This window comes from Heptranchias perlo, chromosome 9, assembly GCF_035084215.1.
Source record: "Heptranchias perlo isolate sHepPer1 chromosome 9, sHepPer1.hap1, whole genome shotgun sequence".
Classification (NCBI taxonomy): Eukaryota; Metazoa; Chordata; class Chondrichthyes; order Hexanchiformes; family Hexanchidae; genus Heptranchias; species Heptranchias perlo.
Genome location: NC_090333.1, coordinates 52,821,181 through 52,847,106, shown reverse-complemented (window position 1 = coordinate 52,847,106; position 25,926 = coordinate 52,821,181). Strand labels below are relative to the sequence as shown.

Sequence of the window (25,926 nt, the reverse complement as noted above, 5' to 3'; positions counted from 1 at the left end):
CCCTGCACAGAGCGTGCGTGCGCACACACGTCTGTAGCCAATAGTGGCTTCTTTCCACCCTACACCACTTACTACCTCCTACCCAAAAGGCGGGGGGGGATGAAAGAGAAGTGAAAAAGAACAGAGAGAAGCAAAACGTTAAGGGAAAAGAACCTGCAGTTATATAGTGCCTTTCACATCCTTGTAATTGTCCCAAAGCGCTTCATAGCCAATTAAGTACTTTCAAAGAGTAGGCACTGCTGTGATGCAGGCAGACAAGAGGAGAAATAGAGACAGAATTAGAGGAAGAACAACAGAGAGACAAACAGCAACACAAAGATAGCAGAGAACGACCATTTTCTCCACCTTTCCAAGTGCAACACCGTGGGAGATCAATTATAATGCATTAACAATCTTGTATCTGCGTTAACTTCCTGTCCACTTTTGCCATTATAAAGTCCAATGTCCACATAATTGAAACTGCACCACCGCTGGCGAGACAAGTGAGAAGTTTACACAGGTAGTTTCCATTATAAATGTGAACATAGAAATTTATGATGGAAGTATAAAATAAGGAAGTATAAAATAAGGACATAATGTATGACTTTAAAATGGGTTCCTAATTATGTCTGTGGATCCTGATCCAATTATCCCCTGCTCTCTAACTGCATTTTACCTAAGAGTACATTAGGTCTTGACTCCCCATGTGCAATGCTACAGGAAATTGTCCAGTAATGTATTAAAAGTTCTTGCATCTGCACACACTTCCTGTTGCCAAAATATTACCTCCTAGTCATACTTTTTTCAACTTTCTGGACATAGGTAATTTCTATATAAAGTTATCGTTGTAATTACATGCTCCCTGCCAGTGGGGGTGCTTTAGCGCCTCAGTTTTGCATCTCCCAGCTCCTCAGCCTGTACTACTGAGAAGCTCCCGTGCTTCAATCAATTCTACCTCTCTGCTTCCCAAATTGCCATATGTTTTGCTATTTAACTATAAATAACATAAAATCGAAGCATTATACAAAAATGAGAGCAGAATGCAGGACTTCAAAATGCGGACTGAATTAGGTCTGTATACCCTCTAACCCCGCATCACCTGAAGACTGCATTTGGTCTTGACTCCCCATGTGCAGTGTGATGAGTGATTGATAACTAATATATATTTGCACTACTGTTAAACTTTGCTATCTCATAAAATAGAAAATAAATAGTTTGTAACTTTGTGAAAACTATAATTACCTGTTTTTTTTGTAGTTTTATTAATCATTTCCTCACCAGCCATGGAAGTTGTATGGCTCATCTTATTGTCTTCAGTTAACGTCTCTTTGCAGACCCCAGGTCAAGCTCACTTTTTTGAAAAGTACATGCTAATAAATACAAACCAGAGCAGTAACAATAACTTGCGTGTATATAGCGCCTTTAACATAGTAGATCCCAAGATGCTTCACAGGAGCGATTATCAAACAAAATTTGACACCGAGCCACATGAGGCGGTAGTAGAACAGGTGGCCAAAAGCTTGGCCAAAGAGGTGGGTTTTAAGGATCGTCTTAAGGGAGGACAGAGAGGTTTAGGGAGGGAATTCCAGACATTAGGGCCTAGGTAGCTGAAGGCACGGCCGCCAGTGGTGGAGCAATTAAAATTGGATGCGCAAGAGGCAAGAATTGGAGGAGCGCAGAGATCTTGAAAGGTTGTAGGGCTGGAGGAGGTTATAGAGATAGGGAGGGATTTTAAAACGAGGATGAGAATTTTAAAATCGAGGCATTCCCAGACCAGGAGCCAATGTAGGTGAGCGAGCACAGTGGTGATGGGTGAACAGGACTTGGTGCAAGTTAGTATACCAGCAGCAGAGTTTTGGGTAAGCTCAAGTTTATGGAGGGTGGAAGATTGGAGGCCAGCCAGGAGAGCTTTGGCATAGTCCAGTCTAGGAACATAGGAACAGGAGTAGGCCATTCAGCCCCTCGAGCCTGCTCCGCCATTTGATAAGATCATGGCTGATCTGTGATCTAACTCCATATACCTGCCTTTGGCCCATATCCTTTAATACCTTTGGTTGGCAAAAAGCTATCGATCTCAGCTTTAAAATTAGCAATTGAGCTGGCATCAATTGCTGTTTGCGGAAGAGAGTTCCAAACTTCTGCCACCCTTTGTGTGTAGAAGTGTTTTCTAATCTCAATCCTGAAAGGTCTGGCTCTAATTTTTAGACTGTGCCCCCTACTCCTAAAATCCCCAACCAACGGAAATAGTTTCTCTCTATCCACCCTATCTGTTCCCCTTAATATCTTATAAACTTCGATCTGATCACCCCTTGACCTTCGAAATTCCAGAGAATACAACCCCAATTTGTGTAATCTCTCCTCGTAACTTAACCCTTGAAGTCCGGGTATTGATCTAGTAAACCTACGCTGCACTCTCTCCAAGGGCAATATGTCCTTCCGAAGGTGCGGTGCCCAGAACTACTCTCTACTCCCTTCACCACCAGCGCACAGTGGCTGCAGTGTGTACCATCTACAGGATGCATTGCAGCAACTCGCCAAGGCTTCTTCGACAGCACCTCCCAAACCCGCGACCTCTACCACCTAGAAGGACAAGAGCAGCAGGCACATGGGAACAACACCACCTGCACGTTCCCCTCCAAGTCACACACCATCCCGACTTGGAAATATATCACCGTTCCTTCATTGTCGCTGGGTCAGAATCCTGGCACTCCCTTCCTAACAGCACTGTGGGAGAACCTTCACCACACGGACTGCAGCGGTTCAAGAAGGTGGCTCACCACCACCTTCTCAAGGGCAATTAGGGGTGGGCAATAAATGCCGGCCTCGCCTGCGGCGCCCACATCCCATAAACGAATAAAAAAAAGGTGTGGTCTAACCAGGGTTTTGTATAGCTGCAGCATAACTTTTGCCCCTTTGTCCTCTAGACCTCTAGATATAAAGGCCAGCATTCCATTAGCCTTACTGATTATTTTCTGCACCTGTTCATGACACTTCAGTGATCTATGTACCTGAACCCCTAAGTCCCTTTGGACATCCACTATTTTTAACTTTTTACAATTTAGAACGTACCCTTTTCTATCCTTTTTTTGATCCAAAGTGGATGACCTCACATTTGCCTACATTGAATTCCATTTGCCACAGTTTTGCCCATTCACCTAATCTGTCAATATCGCTTTGTAATTTTGTTTTCATCGACACTGCTTACAATGCCACCAATCTTTGTGTCATCGGTAAACTTAGATACAAGACTTTCTATGCCTTCATCCAAGTCGTTAATAAATATTATGAATAATTGAGGCCCCAAGACAGATCTCTGCGGGACTCCACTAGTCACATCCTGCCAATGTGCGTACCATCCCATTATCCGTACTCTCTGTCGCCTTTCGCTCAGCCAATTTCCAACCAAGTCCGTACTTTTCCCTCGATTCCATGGGCTTCTATCTTAGCTAACAGTCTCTTATGTGGGACCTTATCAAATGCCTTCTGGAAGTCCATATAAATAACATCCATTGACATTCCCCTGTCCACTACTTTAGTCACCTCTTCAAAAAATTCAATCAGGTTGGTCAGGCATGACCTACCTTTCACAAATTCATGCTGGCTCTCTGATTAGCTGAAAATTTCGAGGTGTTCAGTCACCCTATCCTTAATTATAGACTCCAGCATTTTCCCCACAACAGATGTTAGGCTAACTGGTCTATAATTCCCTGTTTTCCCTCTCTCTCCTTTCTTAAAAAGCGGAGTGACGTGCAATTTTCCAATCTAGAGGGACAGTTCCTGAATCTAGAGAACTTTGCAGATACCCTAACTATAATCTTTCAATGTGCTCACCTACTTCCTTTAAACCCTGGGATGGAAACCATCTGGTCCTGGGGATTTGTCACACTTTAGTGCTATTATTTTCTTCATTACTGTTGCTTTACTTATGTTAATTTTATCCAGTCCCTGTCCCCGATTCAATATTAGTTTTCTTGGGATTTCCGGCATGCTATCCTCTTTTTCTGCTGTAAATACTGACGCAAAGTAATTGTTCAACATGTCCGCCATTTCTCCATTGTCAATGACAATATCCCCACTTTCAGTTTTTAAGGGGCCAACACTGCTCCTGACCACACTTTTTTTCCTAATATAACTATAAAAGTTCTTCGTATTGGTTTTGATATCCCTTGCAAGTTTCTTTTCATACTCTCTTTTTGTAGCTCTTACTATCTGTTTTGTGACCCTTTGTTGATCTTTGTATCTTTCCCATTCGCCGGGATCTGTGCCATTTTTTGCCTTTTTGTATGTCCTTTCCTTATGTCTTATACTGTCCCTTACCTCTTCAGTTGTCCATGGCTGTTTTTTTTGACAAGTAGAGTTCTTGCCCCTCAGGGGTATAAAACGGTTCTGTATCACGTTAAATGTTTCTTTAAACATTTCCCACTGATCATCAGTCGTTTTACCCATTAACAGATTTGCCCAGTTTACTGTGGACAGTCTCTGTCTCATCCCATTGAAGTCGGCCTTACCCAAGTCTAGAATCTTAGCAGCTGATTCACTTTTTTCCCTTTCAAACACTACCTTGAACGTGATCATGTTATGATCGCTATTGGATAGATGTTCACGCACAGTTAAGCTGTTAACTAAATCTGGTTCATTACTCATTACGAAATCTAATATGGCTTGCCCCCTTGTTGCCTCTAGGACATACTGCTGTAGAAAACTATCCCGGACACACTCAAGAAATTCACTACCTTTCTGACAGTTGCTAGTCTGCTTTTCCCAATCTATGTGAAGGTTAAAGTCCCCCATTAAGACCACTATGCCTTTCTTACATGCTTGTCTAATCTCTGCATTTATACAATCTAGCACATCAGAGCTGCTGCCAGGGCTCCTGTATACAACTCCCACTATAGTCTTCGATCCTTTCCTATTTCTCAATTCAACCCATAAGGTCTCTTTTGGCTGCTTACCTCTCGTTATATCCTCCTTTATCATTGAAGTGATTTCATCTCTAATCACTAAGGCTACTCCTCCCCCTCTTCCATTTTCCCTATCTCTCCTATTGACCTTATAACCTGGTATATTTAGTTCCCAATCCTGACCATCCTGCAGCCATGTCCCAGTATGACCAATCTAGAGGTAACAAAGGTGTGGGTGAAGGTTTCAGCAGCAAATGAGCTGAGGCAGGGGCGGAGACGGGTGATGTTACAACAGTGGAAGGAGGTGGTCTTAATAATGGAGTGGATATGTGGTCAGAAGCTCATCTCGGGATCAAACAGGATGGCAAGGTTGCAAACGATCTGGTTCAGCCTCAGACAGTGGCCAGGGAGAGGGATGGAGTCGATGGCTAGGGAACAGAGTTTGTGGCGGGGATCGAAGATAATGGCTTCAGTCTTCCCTTTACTTTGATGGAGGAAATTTTTGCTCATCCAGTACTGGATGTCAGGCAAGCAGTGTGATAAATCAGAGACAGTGGAGGGGTTGAGGGAGGTGGTGGTGAGGTAGAGCTGGGTGTCGTTAGCGAACATGTGGAACATTACGTGTTTTCGGATGATGTCGCTGAGGGGCAGCATGTAGATGAGAAATAGGAGGGGGCCAAGGATAGATCCTTCGGGGACTCCAGAGGTAACGGTGCGGGAAGAGAAGCCATTGCAGGTGATTCTCTGGCTATGACTGATAGATAAGAATGGAACCAGGCGGGCGCAGTCCCATCCAGTTGGACGAGAGAGGAGAGGCGTTGGAGGAGGATGGTGTGGTCAACCTTGTCAAAGGCTGCAGACAGGTCGAGAAGGATGGTTCACCATGGTCACAGTTACATAGGATGACATTTGTGACTTTGATAAGGGCCGTTTTAGTACTGTGGCGGGGCGGAAACCTGAATGGAGGGATTCAAACATGGAGTTGCGAGAAAGTTGGGCACAAATTTGGGAGTCGACATCCCATTCAAGGACTTTGGAGAGGAAAGGGGAGATGGAGTGGTAGTTTACAAGGAAAAAGGAGCCAAGGATGGGCTTTTTGAAGAGGGGATGATGGCAGATTTGAAGGGGAGGGGGACAATGCCTGAGGAGAGGGAACCATTAACAATATCAGCGAACATGGGGGCCAGGAAGGGAAGTTGTATGGTCAGCAGTTTGGTGGGAATAGGTTCGAGGAGCAGGACATGGGTCTCATGGTCAAGATGAGCTCGGAGAGGACATATAGAATCATAGAAGTTTACAACATGGAAACAGGCCCTTCCGCCCAACATGTCCATGTCGCCCAGTTTATACCACTAAGCTAGTCCCAATTGCCTGCACTTATAGAGTATGGATAGATAAGAGAGAAACTAGAGAAAGGTGCAAGTTCAGGACTGGGGCGGGGGGCACTGTAGAACAATAAAAGCAGAAAATGCTGGAAAAATTCAGCGGAGAAAGAAACAGAGTTAATGTTTCAGGTCGAAGACCTTTCATCAGAACTGGAAGATGTTAAAGAGTTAACAGTTTTTAAGCAAGTACAGAGCCAGTGTGGGGCGGGAGAGGAGAGGAGAGGAGAGGAGAGGAGAGGAGGCCTGTGATAGGGAGAGGGCAAGAGTGATTAAATTACAAAAAGGATGATGGTGCAAGGCAGGAAGGGTGGTAATGGGACAAGTTAAGAAACAAAAGATGGGTCTAGAGAAGCTGTAAATGACAACAGAACCATTAACAGCAGCAGCAATCCCACAAAAAAAAATGGAAAATGGGAGCAGTGGTTATGATCTGAAGTTATTAAAATCAGTGTTAAGTCCGGAAGGTTGTAAAGTGTCTAAACGAAAGATGAGGTGCTGTTCCTTGATCTTCCGTTGAGCTTCATTGAAATAGTGTAAGAGGCCACGGTCAGAGTGGGATGGGGAATTAAAATGGCAAGTGACCGGCAGGTCAGGGTCACGCTTGCGGACTGAGCAGAGGTGTTCAGGAAAGCAATCAACCAATCTGCATTTGGTCTCCCCAATATAGAGGAGACCGCATCGTGAGATCTCTTCTTCCCCCGCCCCCACCCCCCCACAGCTCCAACACCATAGACCCCCAACCCCGCACAGTCCACTCTTGCCTCCTTCCCAAGATCCACAAACAGGACTGCCCCTGGAGACCCATTGTTTCAGCCTGTTCTTGCCCCACGGAACTTATTTCCTCCTATCTCGACTTTTTTTTCTCCCCTTGTCCAGTCTCTTCTGACCTACATCTGCAACCCTTCCGATGCCCTCTGCCGCTTTAACTGGCCCTTACTGTCTCCTTTTCACCATGGATGTCCTGTCCCTCTTCACCTCAATTCCCCACCAGGACGGCCTGCGGGCCCTCAGCTTCTTCCTTGAACGGAGGCCCAACCAGTCCCCATCCTCCTCCACCCTCCTCTGCCTGGCTGAACTTGCTCTTACGTTGAAAACTTCTCCTTTGACTCCACTCACTTCCTTCAAATAAAAGGAGTCGCTATGGGAACCCGTATGGATCCCAGCTATGCCTGCCTTTTTGTGAGATAGGTGGAACATTCCTTGTTCCAGTCCTACTCCGGTCCCCTCCCTCACCTTTTATTCCGGTATATTGATGACTGTATCGGTGCTGCTTCCTGCTCTTGCTCCGAATTGGAAAATTTCATCAACTTTGCTTCCAGTTTCCACTCTTCCCATGCCTTCACATGGTCCATCTCCGACTCTTCCCTTCCTCGACGACTCTATCTCCATTTCTAGGGATAGGCTGTCAACCAATATCTATTATAAGCCCACCGACACCCACAGCTACCTTGATGACACTTCCTCTCATCCGCTTCCTGTAAGTACTCTATTCCCTTCTCTGTTTCTCCATCTCCGTTGCATCTGTTCTGACGATGCCACCTTCCACACCAGTGCTTCCGATATGACTTTTTCCTCAATTGAGGATTCCCCTCCACTGTAGTTGATGGGCCCCTTGACCGTGTCTGTCCTATTTCCCGCACTTCTTCCCTCACCCCTTCCCCTCCCACCCATAACAATGATAGGGTCCCCCTTGTCCTCACCTTCCACCCCACCGTCCTCCACATTCAACGTATCATTTTCCGCCACCTCCAGCGTGATCCCACCACCAAACATATCTTCCCTTCCCCTTTCAGCATTCTGAAGGGACCACTCCCTCTGCGACCCCCTGGTCCACTCTTCCAACACCCACACTCCTCCCCACGACAACTTCCCGTGCGAGCGCAGGAGAAGCAACACCTACTCTTTCACCACCTCCCCATCGTCCAGGGCCCCAAACACACCTTCCAGGTGAAACAACAACGGTTAACTCTAACATCCAGTTCTGACTAAAGGTCTTCAACCTGAAATGTTAACTCTGTTTCTTTCCCCACTGAGACTGCCTGACTTGCTCAACTTTTCCAGCATTTTCTGTTTTTATTTCAGATTTCCAGCATCCGCAGTATTTTGCTTTTGAACCGTAGGGGAAGTTTGGCTTGGTGGACTAGGGGAAGGGAGGGATGTGGCAGAGGCAGCTGAACGGATGTTCTCAATCTTTGTGACAAAGTAGTCCATGAGCTCCTTGCACTTGTTGGAGGTGAGGGTGAAGGAGGCAGGGAAAGGGGGTTTAAGACAACAGTTTATAGTGGAGAAGAAAAGCCGGGCGTTATCTTTGCCTTCCAGGATGATCCTGGAATAGTGAGCAGTTTTGGTAGAGGAGAGGAGGACCCGAAAGTTCTTATGTGGTCCAGCCAGATCTGGCGATGAATGGCTAAACCAGTTGTCTGCTATAAACATTCAAGTCTGCATCCCTTGAACCTAAGGGAGCAGAGATGAAGGGGGAACGACCAGGGTGAAAGAGTAATGGGGACAAGGGCATCAAAGGTGGAGGTGAGGGTGTGATTGAGCAGATTGGTAGCTGCAGAAATGTCGTCGTGAATGGAGGGGCAAAGGCTAGACAGTTGGGAATTTTAAAATGCCGTTGTAAGTGACTTGGGAAAGAGTTTTTCCAGGGGTGAATGTAGACGGAATGGAGTTGAGAGGGGAAGGAGGATGTGGGTGGAGAGGGATACAAGGAAGTGATCAAATATGGCCTTATCCATGATTGACTCGATGGGAGTAGAGAGGCCACGTGAGATGGCAAGGTTGAGGGGGTGACCTTAGCCAGAGCTACAATGTTGTTTAAATAACTGTTAAATTGAAACGGCTGGCAATTAGGTACACATCTAAGCAAATGACATACATGCTTGTACTTTAATTGAGTGCTTGATTCCTCCCTCAAACAAACTTCCAGGAGACTGAACTATCTAGTCAAAAGATTGTGTCAAGTTGAGCTGGGATGTGACTTCTGTAAGTGAGGCTGGTTTTTAATTCATTAAGTACCGTGACAGAATTAAAGGAGCTAATACCAAGTTAAACCTTAGATTTTTTTTTAAGAGCTTCATTTATGTCACAGAAATCGAGCTCCTTTGCTTTGGGCCAGATTTGTGCATAAACTACGAGAAGGTAGAGAGAGAATATTGAAAAGTGTCAAACTTTATCCTCAAGTATCTTTCTACTGAGGCCCTCTCTTGGGGAAAAAACAGGCAAGTTTGGTTGTGATTGGGGAAAAAACAATCGTAAACTGGAAAGCTCAAATTTCCTTAGACGCTGAAGGCTGGAGTAAAGAAATAATCTTACTATTACGTGTGAGTTGCAACTTTAATGCAAAGGCTAATGTCTCAATACCATTTAGGGACTAATTTGGTTTTTTTTTTGTCATGCAAATAAGAATCCCCTGGCAAGGGATCTGGTATATTCTCTGATCAGCTATGATTGGTAACCTGTCCCAACTAAAGGAAATCTTCACTTAAGGAAATTGTCATTCTGCTTTGATTTATAGTTCTTTTGAAAACTGGTATAGCGTGGGCTGACCATGGTTGTCTTGATTGCCAGGACAACCTCCAGTGATTTTAATTGACATATTTATCTGATGTAGGTAAGTTGTAAAACTGAATTTGGGAGACTTCTGTGAAGTATTCTGTTGGAATGATTTGTACAAGAATGTTACACCAGTAGCACATTCACTTTTATTTTGCAGTGTTTCAAATAAAGCATTGAATACTTATCCAACGAGAACTTGACTAGTTCTCTCCACTTTTGCCCCTGCTAAGAAGTAACCTACCAGTCTGATGGAGATCTACTTGGATTTTTTTAATAGCCTTATTCCCTTTATGTAATGCTATAGTTGAGTTTTTTTTATTTTAACTAGATTTTTATTGATGTTTTGGACTTGGATAAGTTTTCATGAACAGTAGCAATAGACTAACCGCTTTTTTAAAGTCTCTGACATGGTCCTTATTGAATAATTGCAGTCTTGTACCTATACAGCCTACCTAATCAAATTGATAGAATTACTCTGATTCAAATTAAATATAAATGGCGCATAAAACATCCTATGAATGTTTATCCCAGTCTTAACTCCTTGAGTGGAGTATTTTTGCTCTTTCCCAGATTCTAGTTATGTAGTTCTGTAAGCTACATAAGTTATTGTTCATGTGCCATGATATCTTAGATCTACTAAATAAGAATAATTTTTTCAGCCACCAGATGTCACCAGTTTGATCATACTATATAATGGATTTTCTGAAGTCTGCTGAAGACCTCCAGCTGCACCTTTAGTATTCTATCAATTTTTGTGAAGAGTGATAGCTTAGAATAAAGTTATTACCATATCTACATCCTGATGGTCCATAAAACAATGAGTATTGGTTTTGTTCTATAGATAACAGGTAGTCTTCAGTCTTGGACGCTGCAATTAAAAGGCACGAAATTTCAAACTACCCTAGTCCACCTGCTCGTTTTACTATAAGTGGACCAGATATTAATCACTTTATTTAGGCTTTGATGGGTTGCACCATGACTTAGTGTGTCTTGTGGGCTATCAACATAACCTCATTATTTGGTAAAAGTTGTTACAGAAGTAACTTTTTTAAAAAAAACTGTCCATTCAAGATTTTCAACACCCATACTATTATCTCAGCCTTCAGTCGAAGCAAAACTGTTTAACCAGCACCTACAATGGCATTAAGATGCATTAAGTTTTATACTGTTTCAGATGTGATGACTGCTACAAGAATTAATTTTTTCATGTGGAAACAGTGTTTATTTTAAACGTACATACTACATATTGTAGCAACAGTGCAGTATTGCAGAGGTATTGTACATGCGGTGTACCAGCTGCATATCTGACACCACCTTCTCGTAGGGAAAGATGCTTCCACTAGAAGACAAGTCTGCATGAAGGTGTGACATGCAACAGATACTACACCAAATTGGTCTTTTCCCTCCCCCACACACACTTGACTGTCTTGTATCAATAAATTTCAGTGATCACTGTTAGTTTTTAGCTATCAATTAGTGCCAACCCCAATTATTCCTAGTGGAATTATTGATCTGCAAATTAAATACAGGTGGACATAGGTGGTAACTTAAATGATAACCTAAGATTCCGTTTGTAAATGTTGAGGCAGTGACAGATGTGAAGTTATCTAATCTACTGTATGATTAAGACATTTGATCATTAGGATTTTTAAGCCGAAATGGATTTTTGATGCCATTTTTAAAATATTATGATGATCATAACCACTGAAGAACCACAATGACACATACTGGTGCAAAAAAATTAAATGCAATACGTACAAGAAATAGATTTACACCACAATATTTTTCCTACTTCATAAAGATGGTATCATCCTGGAACTAATTTTCTTTTTTATAATCTGTGCAAAGAACACAAATATTTCCAAACCCGGACTGATTCATACTCATCAATTCCAGCTGCAGTGTAATCAACTCAGAAAGGAATAGTCAACATTAAACGATTTTTTAGAAACCTAGACACCTGATATTAGCATATGGTGCAAACAGAATACTTCATAACTATCTTTTCTGTGAATTAAGTGGTCAACCCACATACGCAATGTAAATTTTGTCTTGTGGGTCCTCAGAGTATCTGTTGGTGCGGTGATACAACTTGGAGCTGCTACTAGAAGCAGAAAAAAACATGGAAACGGTTGATCAGCCATATATGAAACCCATTAAACTCATGGGCATAAGGCCCATGATGTTTGGGCTATGGAAAGGGTCCTCGAGACAGATAACCTCTGCTGTGTCCCTGTTTACTGCATCTGTGTGCTCCAGCCCCCCTTGCAGGGCAAATAAAAAGCAACGCTTGTTTTTAGAACTTCTGACCTCCATTCTGGGGACCCGTGGGAAGTTGGGTCCAAGGCACCTGAGAACATGGAATGTTCTTCATTTCAATTAGCGTACAGTCATCAGTTGTTGCTGCTGACGGCACACTGTGCAAAATAGATTAGGTTTGATAAAGGATTAAGAAATATGGGGTTCTTTGTTGATTTTAGTCTTTAATTGTATATGCTGCATTCTCATACAAGTACACTGCACATTTTTAAAGCAAGTGTTAAGGGTTTGGCTTTTTACAAGCTTCTTTTCATGATGTGGGGTGAGAGGGGAGACAGCTTGATTTTAGGTTGCAGCTCATATATAGAGGGGCATTAATATGGTCCAACATGGGACCAAGACTGTGTCTAGCTCATCTTTAATCTGGGACCTGATGCAGTAGGTGCATATATCCTCCACAATCTGTTCCAATGTTTCTAGATACTGTGACCATTTTTTTTAGGAAGGAAGATGACTTTCTGTTTTTTTTCTGTACTTAACAGTACATGTTGGAGCCATTAATTTATGACAGTATTGAGAGATTAAACGTCGTGTATAGAGTGGAAGAATTGTCCTTGGACTGCTATTCACATGTCTTTGTGGTTGGTCAGATGGCATCAACATAGGCCTGTGAGTAGATCGGCCACTTTTGGCCACAGTGTCAGGTGGAATAAAAATACCTTTTTTAAAAAATGTTATTTAATTATTTGCAGATCCGTTGATCTCTGAAAAGCCAGAAAGATTTAGACGAGCACCATCAACAAACAAAAGTCGTCAGCAGCTCCAGAGGGAAAGGGCGTTGCAGCAGCATAGTCGCAGAACAATTGAGAACGATCGAGTTGCTTTTACGCTTCCAGAACAGCAACTGTCCAAACTGAAGATGAGACCTCCACAAGCCACTGAGCCTCCATCACCCCAGCTTGGGCCAAAGCAGGCCTTGCAAGTGGCTGAAAAACAACCAACTGAAACTGGAGTAAGCCACCAGAAAGAAACAGACAAACCTGGAGCCAAAGCGTCATTTACATTGCAGGATTCCTCAATTAAGGAGTTATCGACAGAACAGGTCAAAGGGGTGGAATTGTTAGTAAGTCTAGAAATAATTCAAAAGAACCCTTGGAAACAGTTGTTACACATGTTTTCACTGGTCAGTTATTCAATCTGCCATCTTAGTAATGGAGAGATTTTATTCTGCATAGCCCTTTGAAGAGTAATCAACGGCATCAGAGTGAGACCGGATGCAAGCTTAATTTTCCAACATAGGAACAGGAGTAGGCCATTCAGCCTGTTCGCCATTCAATTAGATCGTGGCTGATCTGTATCTTGACTCCATATCCCATAATACCCTTGCCAAACAAAAATCTATCCGTTTCAGTTTTGACATTTTCAATTGACCTAGCCTCAACAACTTTTTGGGGAAGAGAGTTCCAGACTTTTACTACCCTTTACATGAGGAAGTGCTTCCTGAATTCACCCCTGAATGGCTTAGCTCTAATTTTAAGGTTATGTCCCTTTGTTCTGGACTCCACCACCAGAGGAAATAGTTTCTCTCTATCTACCTTATCAAATCCTTTAATCATCTTAAATACCTCATTTAGATCACCCCTTAATCTTCTATACTCAAGGGAATAAAAGCCTAGTCAATGTAACCTGCTCTCATAATTTAACCCATTTAATGGTGAATCTGCACTGCATCCCCTCCAAAGCCAATGGCCCAGAATTTGCTGGAGCAGGGCATCTCATGGCGTGCCTGGTTAGACTTGTTCCTGCACCCTTCAGTTTGAATTTTTTGTCCACAAACTTGCTGGAAGTGCGAGCTGATAATGAGGGCAGTGATGCATCTGGGACCTTGGTGAACAACGGGACAAGCAGTCTATCTCCTTAACCAATGAGAAATAAACGAAGGAGGGTGAATTCAATGTCAAATCAGGGACAGGAAGAGAGGGAAGGAAAGATTAAATTGAGAGAAAAAAAGAGACAGAAAGGAAAAGTAAGAATTTCTTTTTTTAATTTTAAAATTTGACATTTTTAGAATCTCCAACAACAATTCACTACCTGAAGGAATGAGACTCCAGACTTTTAATTGTTCACTTTCTGAGCAAGAGGTTGTTTAGCAGTTATTAACAATTATCATGTTGTTAAAAGGGTACTTGCGCTATTAATTACTAGACTTAACTTTCTATGGCGAGTTTAATGGGCAATTAATGTGCAAATACAGCAACTTCATGAAAATTGCGAGGAGGTTAAGTGAATGATGCTGTTTTCACAAAACTAATGGCGGAGCGGCATAAATTGGCTAGCAACTTTTGGCGATTCACAATTCGTGGGACATCCCTTCCTTGCCAAAAAGTTGCTGGTGAATTTGCGCATTAATGGCGTGCATCATTCACACGCTGTTTCTTTTCAGCAAATTCTGGGCCACTATATCCTTCCTTAGGTGCGGTGTCCCATGCTGATGTGGGAAGAGAAAATTGGGGAGGGGGGTGTTGGTTTCCATGCCGCTCTGGTGTACCCCTTAGCTCAGCCACGTTGGTGGAGACCGAGGAGTAGGCCACTGCCATAGCAGGTGCACAGTCAAGGGAGGAAATGGAGGAATTTCAAAGTGAGAGTTTTCTGCTAATGGAATTGCCTGTACACTTAGTTGTAGCAAAGTAATTTTGTCCGCATACCATTAAGAATTGTTTTCTAAGATAAATGAAGAAAAGTACAATAGGATACTGATCTGAACCAGTCAGGATCAAACACAGTTTGGACTAGCGGTTTGTTAAGTCCATCCTTTTACTGTGCAGTAAATTTGTTCCATGTATAAAATATAATTGTAGAGTATTTTCTCTTGGGCCAATGCAATTTACTTACAGTAATGTACAATTTGTTTATACAGTACTCTGCAGTATATTGCTCTTCTCATCTATTTTGAGTATAGTACAAGTGCGCTCTTTCTCCCCCTTCCCCCACCCCCCCCCCCCCCCCCACACACACAAATTCAAATGACAAATCTGTGGGGGCTAACAGTGTTCTACTGCAGCTATTTGTAGATGCATTTGAGTTTTTTTTGTATGGCTTATTTCTTCCTTTTAAACATTGGTGCATGTTCCTGAGCAAGCAGATGCTTGCATATTTTTGTGTAGCTGTAAGAAAGTTCCAAAATTGGTAGAAAACAACCATTGCTTAATTGGAGCACTGTCCTTTCTCAGACTTTTTGGCATTCTTGCTCTGAGAGGCCATAAGAAATGCTAGTATAACAAAGAAAACTAACATTGATACAGTAGGGAATGCTTTTCAGATTCTAGGGTTAAGGCACATTCTTTGGGGCAGAAGCTTTGTTCTGTACTGTACTATGCTGGACCACAGCTGCCCAAAGTGGGAAAGCATTTGTTTCATTCTCCAACATATTGACCACTCCATTCAGTCAACAAAAATTCACAAAAAAAGCTTTGACCAGTGACGCTCTTAACTCCCTGCCCCTCTTGAACTCTGCGATGCTTCATACTTCTCCAGATTAGCAAATTCTTGGTCTCAGCAGCTCTGTGATGAATAATAGGCACATATGTCTACTTAATTCAAAATTGCTTTAATTCATATTACCTGAATAATTTGGTTTTTAGCACTAATTACCCATTTTCTTCTGCTTACTTTGCTTAATTCAAATTATTGGATAATTCAGTCTCAAGTGCAAAAAATGACATTGAATTATTAGGAGTAGACTATTTGCATTATGGCACTCCAGCGTAACAATGGTGCACCAGGGTACTAATCTGTTAGCACCATGACTTCCAATAAATCAATCAAGACTCTTCAAAACAGGATAAATGACGATATTAAACTTGTTTAAGTAGCATCTTAAAGCTGTTAGCAGTCTCAGTTATTTAGATATTTTAATAGAGTGGAAGATGGCACAAATTTGTGTGTAAGGCAATAGCTGACTAGTTTGCAGTAATAACAAAAACTACTGGAAATACACAACAGGTTAGTCAACATCTGTACAGAAGAAACAACGCGTATCTGAATCTTCCCCTGAACTTAATACTGAGTCACATTTGCAATTTTTTTACTTTTCCATTTGACCAGTGCGCAATCTGTTCGAATAAGTAACATTATCAGTGAGCTGCTGACTAAGTCAGCTCATAGAAACTAAAGGAAAAAACTATGGAATTGACTTTAAAATGTTTCTTTAATGTGATTGTTTCTCCCAGGCGCGAGAGATCACGCCTGGAACAGCTGCAGCTGGAACAGCGATTAATGGAAGAGAAGAATAAACGCAAGAAAGCACTTCTTTCAAAGGCCATTGCAGAAAGGTAGGGAATATCATTAACAGGAGGTAAATTGACCCACGCTGAATCAGCCCTCACTGGTTTTTGGATTCTGTACACCTTCAGAGCTAATATCTGAAAAAGTTATTTCACACCAAACTTTGTGGGGAATTAGGTTAGATTTTCACAAGTTGTCACGTTGGTCCCACTAATTTGCAAAAACAAATTTATATGTTTGTAATATATATGTAATATGTCATTTAGGACAAAGTTAAATTTATTAAAATGACATGCCATGATTTCAACTGGCTGGCAGTGGAGCACTGCAATTTGCTGGAGACCCCAGGTTAGGGAAAGAAAAAAAATTTAGTCACTATCCAGTGACCCCCGGGGTGTGCAAGATTGAGCTCAGCTGCAATTTTGTCCAGTCAGGTAGCCTGCCAATTCTCGCAGTTAAGACTCTCATGAATAATAGCCACTTAGGTGAGGTATGGAAGGGAGACCAACAACTGTGCACATATCTCAGTGATGGAGTCATTGCCTTCTGAAGAGGAGGGGGAAATTGAAAAGAATGCATAACCAAGTTTATTTTAATTTGATTTAAATTGATAAGTGTATATTATACGTTAACAAATTTAAGGATTTATGTATGCATCGGTCATTAAATTTTCCTCAGCTTCTACATCTAAAGTTTCTTAGTTGTAAATTTAAATGGGTTCTTTTTTAAAGTTTATTGTGGTAAGTTATCAGTGGTCATGTCTTGTGCCGTTCTGATCAGTTATAATCATTTTAGGTCTAAACGAACCATGGCAGAAACTGTGAAACTAAAGCAGATCCAAAAGGAGCTTCAGGCCTTGGATGACTTGTTATCGAGCGATGTTAACATCCTGCGGAATCGGATTGAACAGTCCAGCTGGGAATACTATCAGGCTAAGTAAGAAAATATATGTACTTTAAGACACGAGCTACTGCTTCTGTTCTAACCATCCATATCCAACTAGTAGAAGAGGAGTTACAACCATTCTAATTAGGGGTATTCATTCAATTCACTCCCATTGAATTAGTATAAAGTTTCATATGTGAACTAAATGGGCTATTTAACTGATCACATTTGATGCTGATCACTGTCCAGGTACTTGTAGCAAGTGTCACTGGATAGTGATCAAGAGTTTGAATTCTGCCCAAATGTACCCACCCCTCTAGCTCAGAGATCATGAACCCAATTCTGTCTTTGGCTGAAATCAGCTAACTGCATAGACCACATTATGCATTTACCCACTGATTACCCATCAGTGATCTGTTTTTTTTTGCAATATATTTTTTTTAAAGTGGAGGTAGCTTTCAACTGCTGTTGAATCCTGATTAATATGTGATTTGCCAAGAAATAAACTATGTCCAAATTTTCATACTGTAACTAATTGTATCCGTCAATAATTCAACCTAAACACAACCAACAAAAAAAGGTTAAACATTTTATCCTATGATTATAGGCCATTAAAATGGTCCACTGTATCAAGTTGATATTTGTCTGTGGAGTGCTACACCTTTTTTTAAATACAACATAATTGGGAAGTATTTTATGCTTAGATCAGAAGTTCTATACAGATGGAAAGTTCTATATTGGAATTTTATGCTTGGATCAGGTATGAATTTATTATGAGGGTGACTTTATTGGTCCTGGAGCAAAAAAAGTGTCTTTGTAAACTGTCATTTGAGCTTGTGCCATGTATAATTTCCCAAAATAAGAAATACTGTCTGTTCTGTGTGTGGGATTGAGAAATGGGCTTGGACAAGACCTGAATGATGATGTTAGCTTTAGCAACCAAGATGATCACTGGTTCTGTAACAAATGAGGCTTAGATTTAAGCATGTCACCACCAACCATATTTAAAAAGATTTTGAAGTTAAGAAAAATTGTGCATTAGTTCAGGTGGAGGGAATATTTGCCATGAACCAATTTACAGGCTTCACTAGATCAAAAGCAAAATACTGCAGATGCTGGAAATCTGAAATAAAAACAGAAAATACTGGAAAAGCTCAGCAAGTGAGGCAGCATCTGTGGAGAAAGAAACAGTGTTAACGGGCTTCACTGACTATTGAGACCAAAAGAAAACCTTGCAAAGAATGGCAAATTGTTGTGAATCTCATTGAAAGAAAGAAATTGCAAATTAATTGGTGCAGAGTGTACCCTTTGCCCCTCACTGCTTATATTTACATCAAATTCTTATAAGCAGCAACAATGTGCATAAGTCTTTCTTGTTTCCCCCAACCAGAGATTTTGAATTTCTTGAATAAGTCTGTCCAATAGCCAGTTATTTACAGTACTTTGAAGTGAAAGATCCCTGCTCCTGTTTATCCTTATTGAAATGATTGCATTGTTTGTGCTGCTCTATGCAGTTAAATTTAATGCATGCTCCAAATATGAAGGGATTTTACAGTACCGTCAGCCAGAGCACTGGTGCAACCTTGTGACCTAATGGAAGCTTTAGATTGTTCAAAAATCAAATTGGGATCTTTAGAGCATCATAAAATAACTTTATAGTGGCACTGAGTGCTGGGGCTATAATGCTTAGTTGAGTGAAAAAATGTTGGTTTATTACTGTTCTTGTTCCCGATCCACATCTCACCAAATAGGGAGATGTGGTTCTATTATTTTTTTAAAAAGCACTCTGCCTGGGTGATACCTCGCCTCCAAAGCAGGTGGTCAAAGGGGTTACTGGCAGAGGTTTGAGAGCAAGCTTGTTACCTGGGACTTTGGCGGCAGAGACATCAGTTCAGTTCTACTGAATTTATATTGACAATGTTTCAATTTTAAGAAATTTACAAGATTCATGCCATAAATTTATTTCAGAACTTTTTATTTTTGTTTGGAGGGGAGGGAGCAGAAAGATAGTTTGGCCTTATTGCAATCAGAGAAATTAGCAGCCCACTATCGTGCATCTCCTAGAGGCTGATAGTGGCACTACTGGTGTGCTGCAAGCTAGTTCCCTACCACTTAGTTGCATTTTGGTATGACTTGGAAGAAGAGAAAGGGTTCCTCGCAAAAAAAAAAAGTTGTTCAGAACTATGTATATTGCATGCTATATTACTTTGCAACTATTTTAATGAATTGAAGTGATATTTGCACTGTAAAGCCTGAACAGTGAACAAAAATCATCTTGCTCATTGTCTATCCTTCCTTGGCCCTCAGGAAGCGGTATGATAAGGCAGAAGTGGAATACGTTGCAGCAAAGCTGGATTTGTACAAGAAGACTGAATTGAAGGAACAGCTGACTGAGCATCTGTGCACCATAATCCAGCAGAATGAATTACGTAAAGCTAATAAGCTGGAGGAGCTGATGCAGCAGTTGGAAATGGAGACAGATGAGGAGAGGCTGGAACTAGAGATTGAAGTGGACAATATGTTGCAGCAGCAAGAACCGGCCAAGGGCACCACTAAGACCAATGCAGGTGATGAAGGATCAGCAGAGCAAGCTATTCAAGAGGGGGACAGCCAGAGTTGCACAGTTAAACCAGTTGAAAAGGAAGCAAAGAGCCCTGCTGCTAATGACACAAGCAAGAAAGATTCAAAGAACCCAGTTAAAACTCAAGAACCAGAGAACTTGAACCTCAAAGTGCCAGAGGAGAGTCCAGCACTTATTGCCACAGCTTGAGAGAGAGAGATAGTCAGATTGTTTGTGTTTCAGAAATAGGTTTAGGTGAAATTGATATTGATTTCCACAATGTGATCATGCATCTGTTAGCAAACTTAATCCATATCAATTATTTTTAAAAAGTGACCAAATATTGTAGATAATTTTTGTATCCTATATTTTAAAATGGAATATTTCACTAATGAAGAGTTCAGTCCTTGAAAAGATCTTAGCTTTTGGGTGAAAGATAAATCGCAAAATCAGAGAGATATTTTGGGCCTGAAGAGTGGCTTGTGACTTGAGGCACTTTACAAGTGTTCTTGCACTTGGTAGATTCTTCCATCACTAGCTTTCTGTAAATTACAATAAGATGTGCAATATAGTCTGTTTCCCCATGACTTCTTCTAAAATGTAACCAGACAAAAAGTTGAGGCTAGCTGCAGTTGCCTTGAACCTCCTAAAGCTGATTTATTTAATGCCAGCTCTTTTTTTAAATGTTTGTATAAACCAATATCATTGACATTTATCTCTGATGTTTAAATTTACTGTCATCTGTGACTAGTTTATCAGATCACATGATTTTTTTTTAAGTGTTAACTATTCCCAGGGAGCCTTAGTAGGAAATAGTTTGAAGATCAAATGATCAGGGTCACCTTTTGTGTAATTCTGAATTAATTGGTTTATTTTTCATCTTGTCAATATCATACATTTTCCCTAAAATTGAAATGATCATGTTTGTTAATATTTAAATACTTTGTCAGCAGTAGTTACATTAATATACCAAGACCGTACTTCGTCTTGGCTTTGTACTGTAGATGCCTTATTATAAGGTTCAAAGAGTTGGGCATTATACAACCCATGTACCATAACTAACTCAGAAGTGAGCTACAATGCGATAAGTATTTGAAAATTAAACTATTACACAGAAATTAAATAAATGCAAATTCCATAAATTAGATTCCACCAAAGTGAAGAAAAATCTTGTCCTTTAACTGAAGCTTATTTAAAAACATTTTGATTTTGATAATTAGACTGTTAACTTTGAATTTTATATGTTTAAGCCCACTCCTATAACCCTCCTGGTAATACATCACAGCCAAGCCTGATCCTGGTTTTGTCAGATGTCCATACACAAACATGCCTTTCTATAAGGGTGATTGGATATGATCAGAGCAGTAACCCTAGCTGATTTTCCTGTTCCCCCTCCCACCCCACCCTCAAAGACCAATTGCCTCGCCTAGAGAAGCTAAAGTCAATTTTAGCATCCCCATGAGACCTGCTAATCATCAGAGGAAGTATTCTGTAGGGTGCAGCTATAAATGGTCTGCATCAGAAGCCCTGTTGAAATGTAAATGCTCCAAGCAATGACAATAGCATATTGATAAAACATTTTTGAAGAAAATGGATTATGCTGTCTGTAAATTTTAAATTGGTATTGTTTAAGAGGCCAGTGCTATGAAATTTAAATAACCCAAATGATATAATATGTTTGCAACAAACACCCTTCAAATTTGAACTTGGAGTCAAGTGCTCAACCATTGCAATTAGTGGGCCACTAACCATTTAAAAGATATTCTTCTTCCTCTCCTTTCTCTACCACATAACAAAAAGCTTTGTGAAAGCAGAGTTCTATGCAACCTTCTCTAGTTAAAAGGCCAAGCTACAGGTTGATGGCCATTGCCCCCTCTACCCAACAGAACAAGCTTGCTTCTGTCAGCTGCCTCAACCTGTCCGCCCCCCCACCATGGATCCTCCTACTGTGAGGCGACACAAGCAGATACAAAACTAAATCGGTTCGTTTAAGTGACGGGAGGGTTTTAGACTCAAATCTGGCAGAAGCCAGAACTGCAGATAAATGGAGAACTTTAGTATTTTAGAACTTTAGTATGGCTGATCTGAACAATTGAGTACAGACCAGGACTGAACAGAAGTCTACATTTGTACCATATACTGTTCAATATTTTTTCTAAAAAAAACATTTGTGGCATGAATAATGAACTGAAGTAACATTTAATTGTTTTCTTAAAAAAAAAACGGCCTAAGTATACTTTAGTTATTGGATAAAGCTGCTTCTGAAGGCAGGCCTAGAATGGGTTTAAAAAGTGCATAAGGATTGTTTGGGGATTTCAGTTCCTCAGGATTTGTGTGCATTGTTGAAGAAACCAACACATATTTGTGTGGGTGCCAGTTGCAAACTTCATTTTATTATATTCCAGAAATGAATTCACTATCATTTTATTTTCCATTGTCATTCCATGCCAAGAATTACTTTGCTCTCCTGATACTGCCCCCTTCTGGGGTCTGAGAATTTCACTCACTACTTTTTCAAAAAGCCGCCGCAGATCTTTGTTTTGTAAGCTTTACTATTTTACAATTCTCTAGAATAATTGATTTTACATGTTGATCTTGGATCTGTTGACTCCATTAAAGAGGTGTGAAAAGTGGATGACATTTTCTTGGAACAGCTAAACAGACTGCATTTGAGCCAAAGAGCATAAGTAAAAGGAATGGGGAGAAAAGCAATCCATACTAAGGTATAGCAGATCTTTTTTCAACAATTGACCACGATGGGTCTGCCATCGATTGGTTCTCCTCTTACCCACCTAATTGTAGCCAGAGCATTCTCTATCCATGCATCCCTCCTATTCCTCACCTACATGCTGCTCTTTGGCAACATCAGCTGTTGCTTGTCTGACATCCAGTCTTGGATAAGCCACAGTTTCCTGAAGCTAAACAATGGGAAGACTGAAGCCATCATCATTACCTCTGTACCCTTGCTACTGACTCCGTCCCCATCCCTGGCCTCAGGCTGAACCAGACTGTTTGCACTTCAGGAAAGATGTGAAGACCTTAGGGAGCAGAAGAGATTTACTAGAATTATTCCAGGGCTGAGGGACTTTAGTTACGTGGATAGACTGGTGAAGCTGGGGTTGTTCTCCTTGGAACAAAGATGGTTGCGAGGAGATTTGATAGAGGTATTCAAAATCTTGAAGGGTCTAGACAGAGTAGAAAGAGAGAAACTGTTCCCATTGGCGGAAGGGTCAAGGACCAGAGGACATAGATTTAAGGTGATTGGCAAAAGAACCAAAGGTGACATGAGGAAAAACTTTTTTACACAGCGAGTGGTTAGGATCTGGAATGCACTGCCCGAGGGGGTGGTGGAGGCAGATTCAATCGTGGCTTTCAAAAGGGAACTGAATAAGTACTTGAAAGGAAAAAAAATTGCAAGGGTACGGGGATAGGGCGGGAGATTGGGACTAGCTGGATTGCTCTTGCATAGAGCCAGCGTGGACTCGATGGGCCGGTTGGGCTCCTTCTGTGCTCTAACCTTTCTATGATTCTATAACCTGGGCATGGAACAATAATACACCCCTGTGACCTGAACTGAATATTTATGTCTTTCACATGTTTAGTCCTTCAACTCCAAAGGTGGATCAAGCAAACACTTGAGATGTGGCTGGATACAAAGCATTAAGCTGCTTTATTTCACAGTAAGGTGAATGTACAGAATAACGATTATAATTGAACTCCTTAATTCAATCCAATCAACTTATCTTTACATAAATACAAAATAAAGATGCTACACTAGCCCACATCAGTTGGTCATCTTGCCTCACTTAAACAAGATAGCCTTTAACTGTCCTCTAGCATTTCTAACCTCTTGGCCCCAGTGAAGCCCTTCACGTCTTTCTCTTTAATAAACCTTCCTGCTTTTTAAACCTTCCTGTTTCACAATGCTTGTCTTCCCCCTTGTTCCAGTTTCTGTCCTTTTATCTCTTTCTGTTCACAGACACACAGTTTTCAAAGGACTTCCTAAAACAACTGGGTTTGTTTTCCAATTACCTAGATGAGCCATTAAATTGCTTATCATTTAGTCACTGGGGAAAACAACTATTGAGCATATTAACCATCTTTCATTTCAGTGCCTTTTTTAAAAAGAAAGAACTTTTGTGAACACAATTTGCTTAAAAAAACATTAAAGGTAACTTTTTCCAATCTTTTCTGTGGAAAATTGTCACAAAATCTTGAAATCTGATGAGTACCAATATTGCATCCTTTGTTCACTCTTTCTCTTCCCCCACCTGCCCCCAACTTGATATTTCTGTTAGGGGCTTAAATGTCATATTTTGTAATTGACTTGCCTGGAGATCACAGTGAATTCAATGCAGAAATAAAAATGTGGAACTGTCTTATAGTGGCCTGTTTGCCTCTCCAACACTGTCTCAAAGTTAGTGGTGCTATTCACAAATCTGGAACATTGTCTTCTTGGCTTGATTAGCTCATCAAGCCAGTCTGAATGTCAAAAACAAAGAGCTGCAGAAACATTGCAGACAACCTGACACTTGTGAGCTATCTTCTGGTTACTTGTCAAGGACAACACCTGCCTTAGCTTTTAATTCATGCTGAGTAAATAAAGATATGTACAAGGCTAGACTTTTTCACTAAATTTAAACAGTGATATGCCCACTGACCTTGTCACTCTTGATAACAGCCCAATTAGGATTGTAAAATCAGAGTTCTTTGCTGTCTTGATTCTAGGTGTTACTGTGATACAATGAATTTTCATTTGCAGAGCTCTTGCTAAACCATCATGTAACTCCCATTGTGCTAAGTTGATTGAGGTGTGTGACCTGATATTCATAGCTCTGACTAGTTTAGATCACAAGAATTTTCAAAGAACTGCAAAAAGCCATTAGACCCAATGAGCCTGGCCTTTTGATAGATCATTGCCACCTAACTGTGTTCCCATCATATCCCTCAATTCTTTGTTTTTCAAAATGTGTCTAATTACCTCATGAATCAATTTATACTGCTTCAATGGCCATCGCTGGTATATTCCATAAATCTTTTACCATTTGTGTAAACCACTTCAGTCTGCCTGCTCTCCTTACTTTCATTTTATTTTAATGTATGTCCCCTGATGTTTGAACCCCTCACCACAATTTTGAGTCTGGCTCTGGTTCTGGTTCTGATACTTTTACAAAGTGCTGTAAATACAAGCGCTCAGCTGCATTTTAACATTGAAGCACAGAGATGAGTGAGCAAAGTGATATAAGGTTGGCTGATTCACCTAAACATTGGACCCTGCTACAGAAACAACAATGGTTGGTGTGACACCAATTTCACTTTAACTGACTATTTTCTACCAGCACAGTTCTTAATAAAAGGGGTGAGTATTCATAACTTCCCTCCAAAACAGTAGGGTGTCTGCAGAAAATCTTATACAAGGACAATCCATTGTATAAGTAGAGCAGTTCAACAATCGTAAAGTTTTGTCTATGAATAAATATAGAGTTCCAGCTGGCTTGTACTGTACTAAAAGCACTATATTAACCCTTCTTATTATCCATCAGAAGCTTAGCAGGGTCCAATTGGATCCCAGAATCATGAGACATGGATTTTGGAAATATCCCTCACTATCAAGCTGTGATACAGGAGATCCAGCAGTCTGTGTAAAGCAGATTAAATATAAGTAAAGTTCTGCTTTAAGTGGTAAATTATAATCTGTGTCAAATATGTAAATGTTAATGAGCAAAACCTTCCCCAGGGAAACTATCTTTTGGAAAGGAACTAAGACCATGGTGTAATAACTAAATACTGCCCCACTAAAGAGGGAGCTTTTAACTCCAAAGTAATTGTTTTTGAATTGTATACGTAATATGACTGTCTCTTTTAAATGGACTGCTGCTCCAACTCATCCATGCCATTGATGCACATTTGGATGGAAGGGCATGCCACTGATTTTCTGCACAGCAAATTCATGGTCCCAGCCATGCTATTTGGAAGAGGTGGCCAGAGGGCAATTAACAACACTTCATGTTAGCAGTAGCAGAGGTCCATTAGTCACACACCCACCTGCTCACTCAGTTAGGGAATAGCATATAGCATTTTATAGGAATGAGAGGTAGTCATTTTAAAAGTGTCC

The 25,926-nt window shown here is 41.0% G+C and overlaps 1 protein-coding gene across 1 annotated transcript in view; it reads left to right on the top strand.

Annotated features, from left to right (window-relative positions):
• The window catches only part of gorab (golgin, rab6-interacting), a 30,954-nt gene extending 6,759 nt beyond the window's left edge, over nt 1-24,195 (top strand). Inside the window, exons 2-5 of the mRNA XM_067990446.1 lie at nt 12,835-13,201; nt 16,312-16,413; nt 17,162-17,302; nt 19,559-24,195. Coding sequence (XP_067846547.1) covers nt 12,835-13,201; nt 16,312-16,413; nt 17,162-17,302; nt 19,559-20,021 — 1,073 coding nt within the window. The 3' untranslated portion in view covers nt 20,022-24,195. The remainder of the gene's footprint in view (nt 1-12,834; nt 13,202-16,311; nt 16,414-17,161; nt 17,303-19,558) is intronic.
• The last annotated feature ends 1,731 nt before the right edge of the window (nt 24,196-25,926 follow it).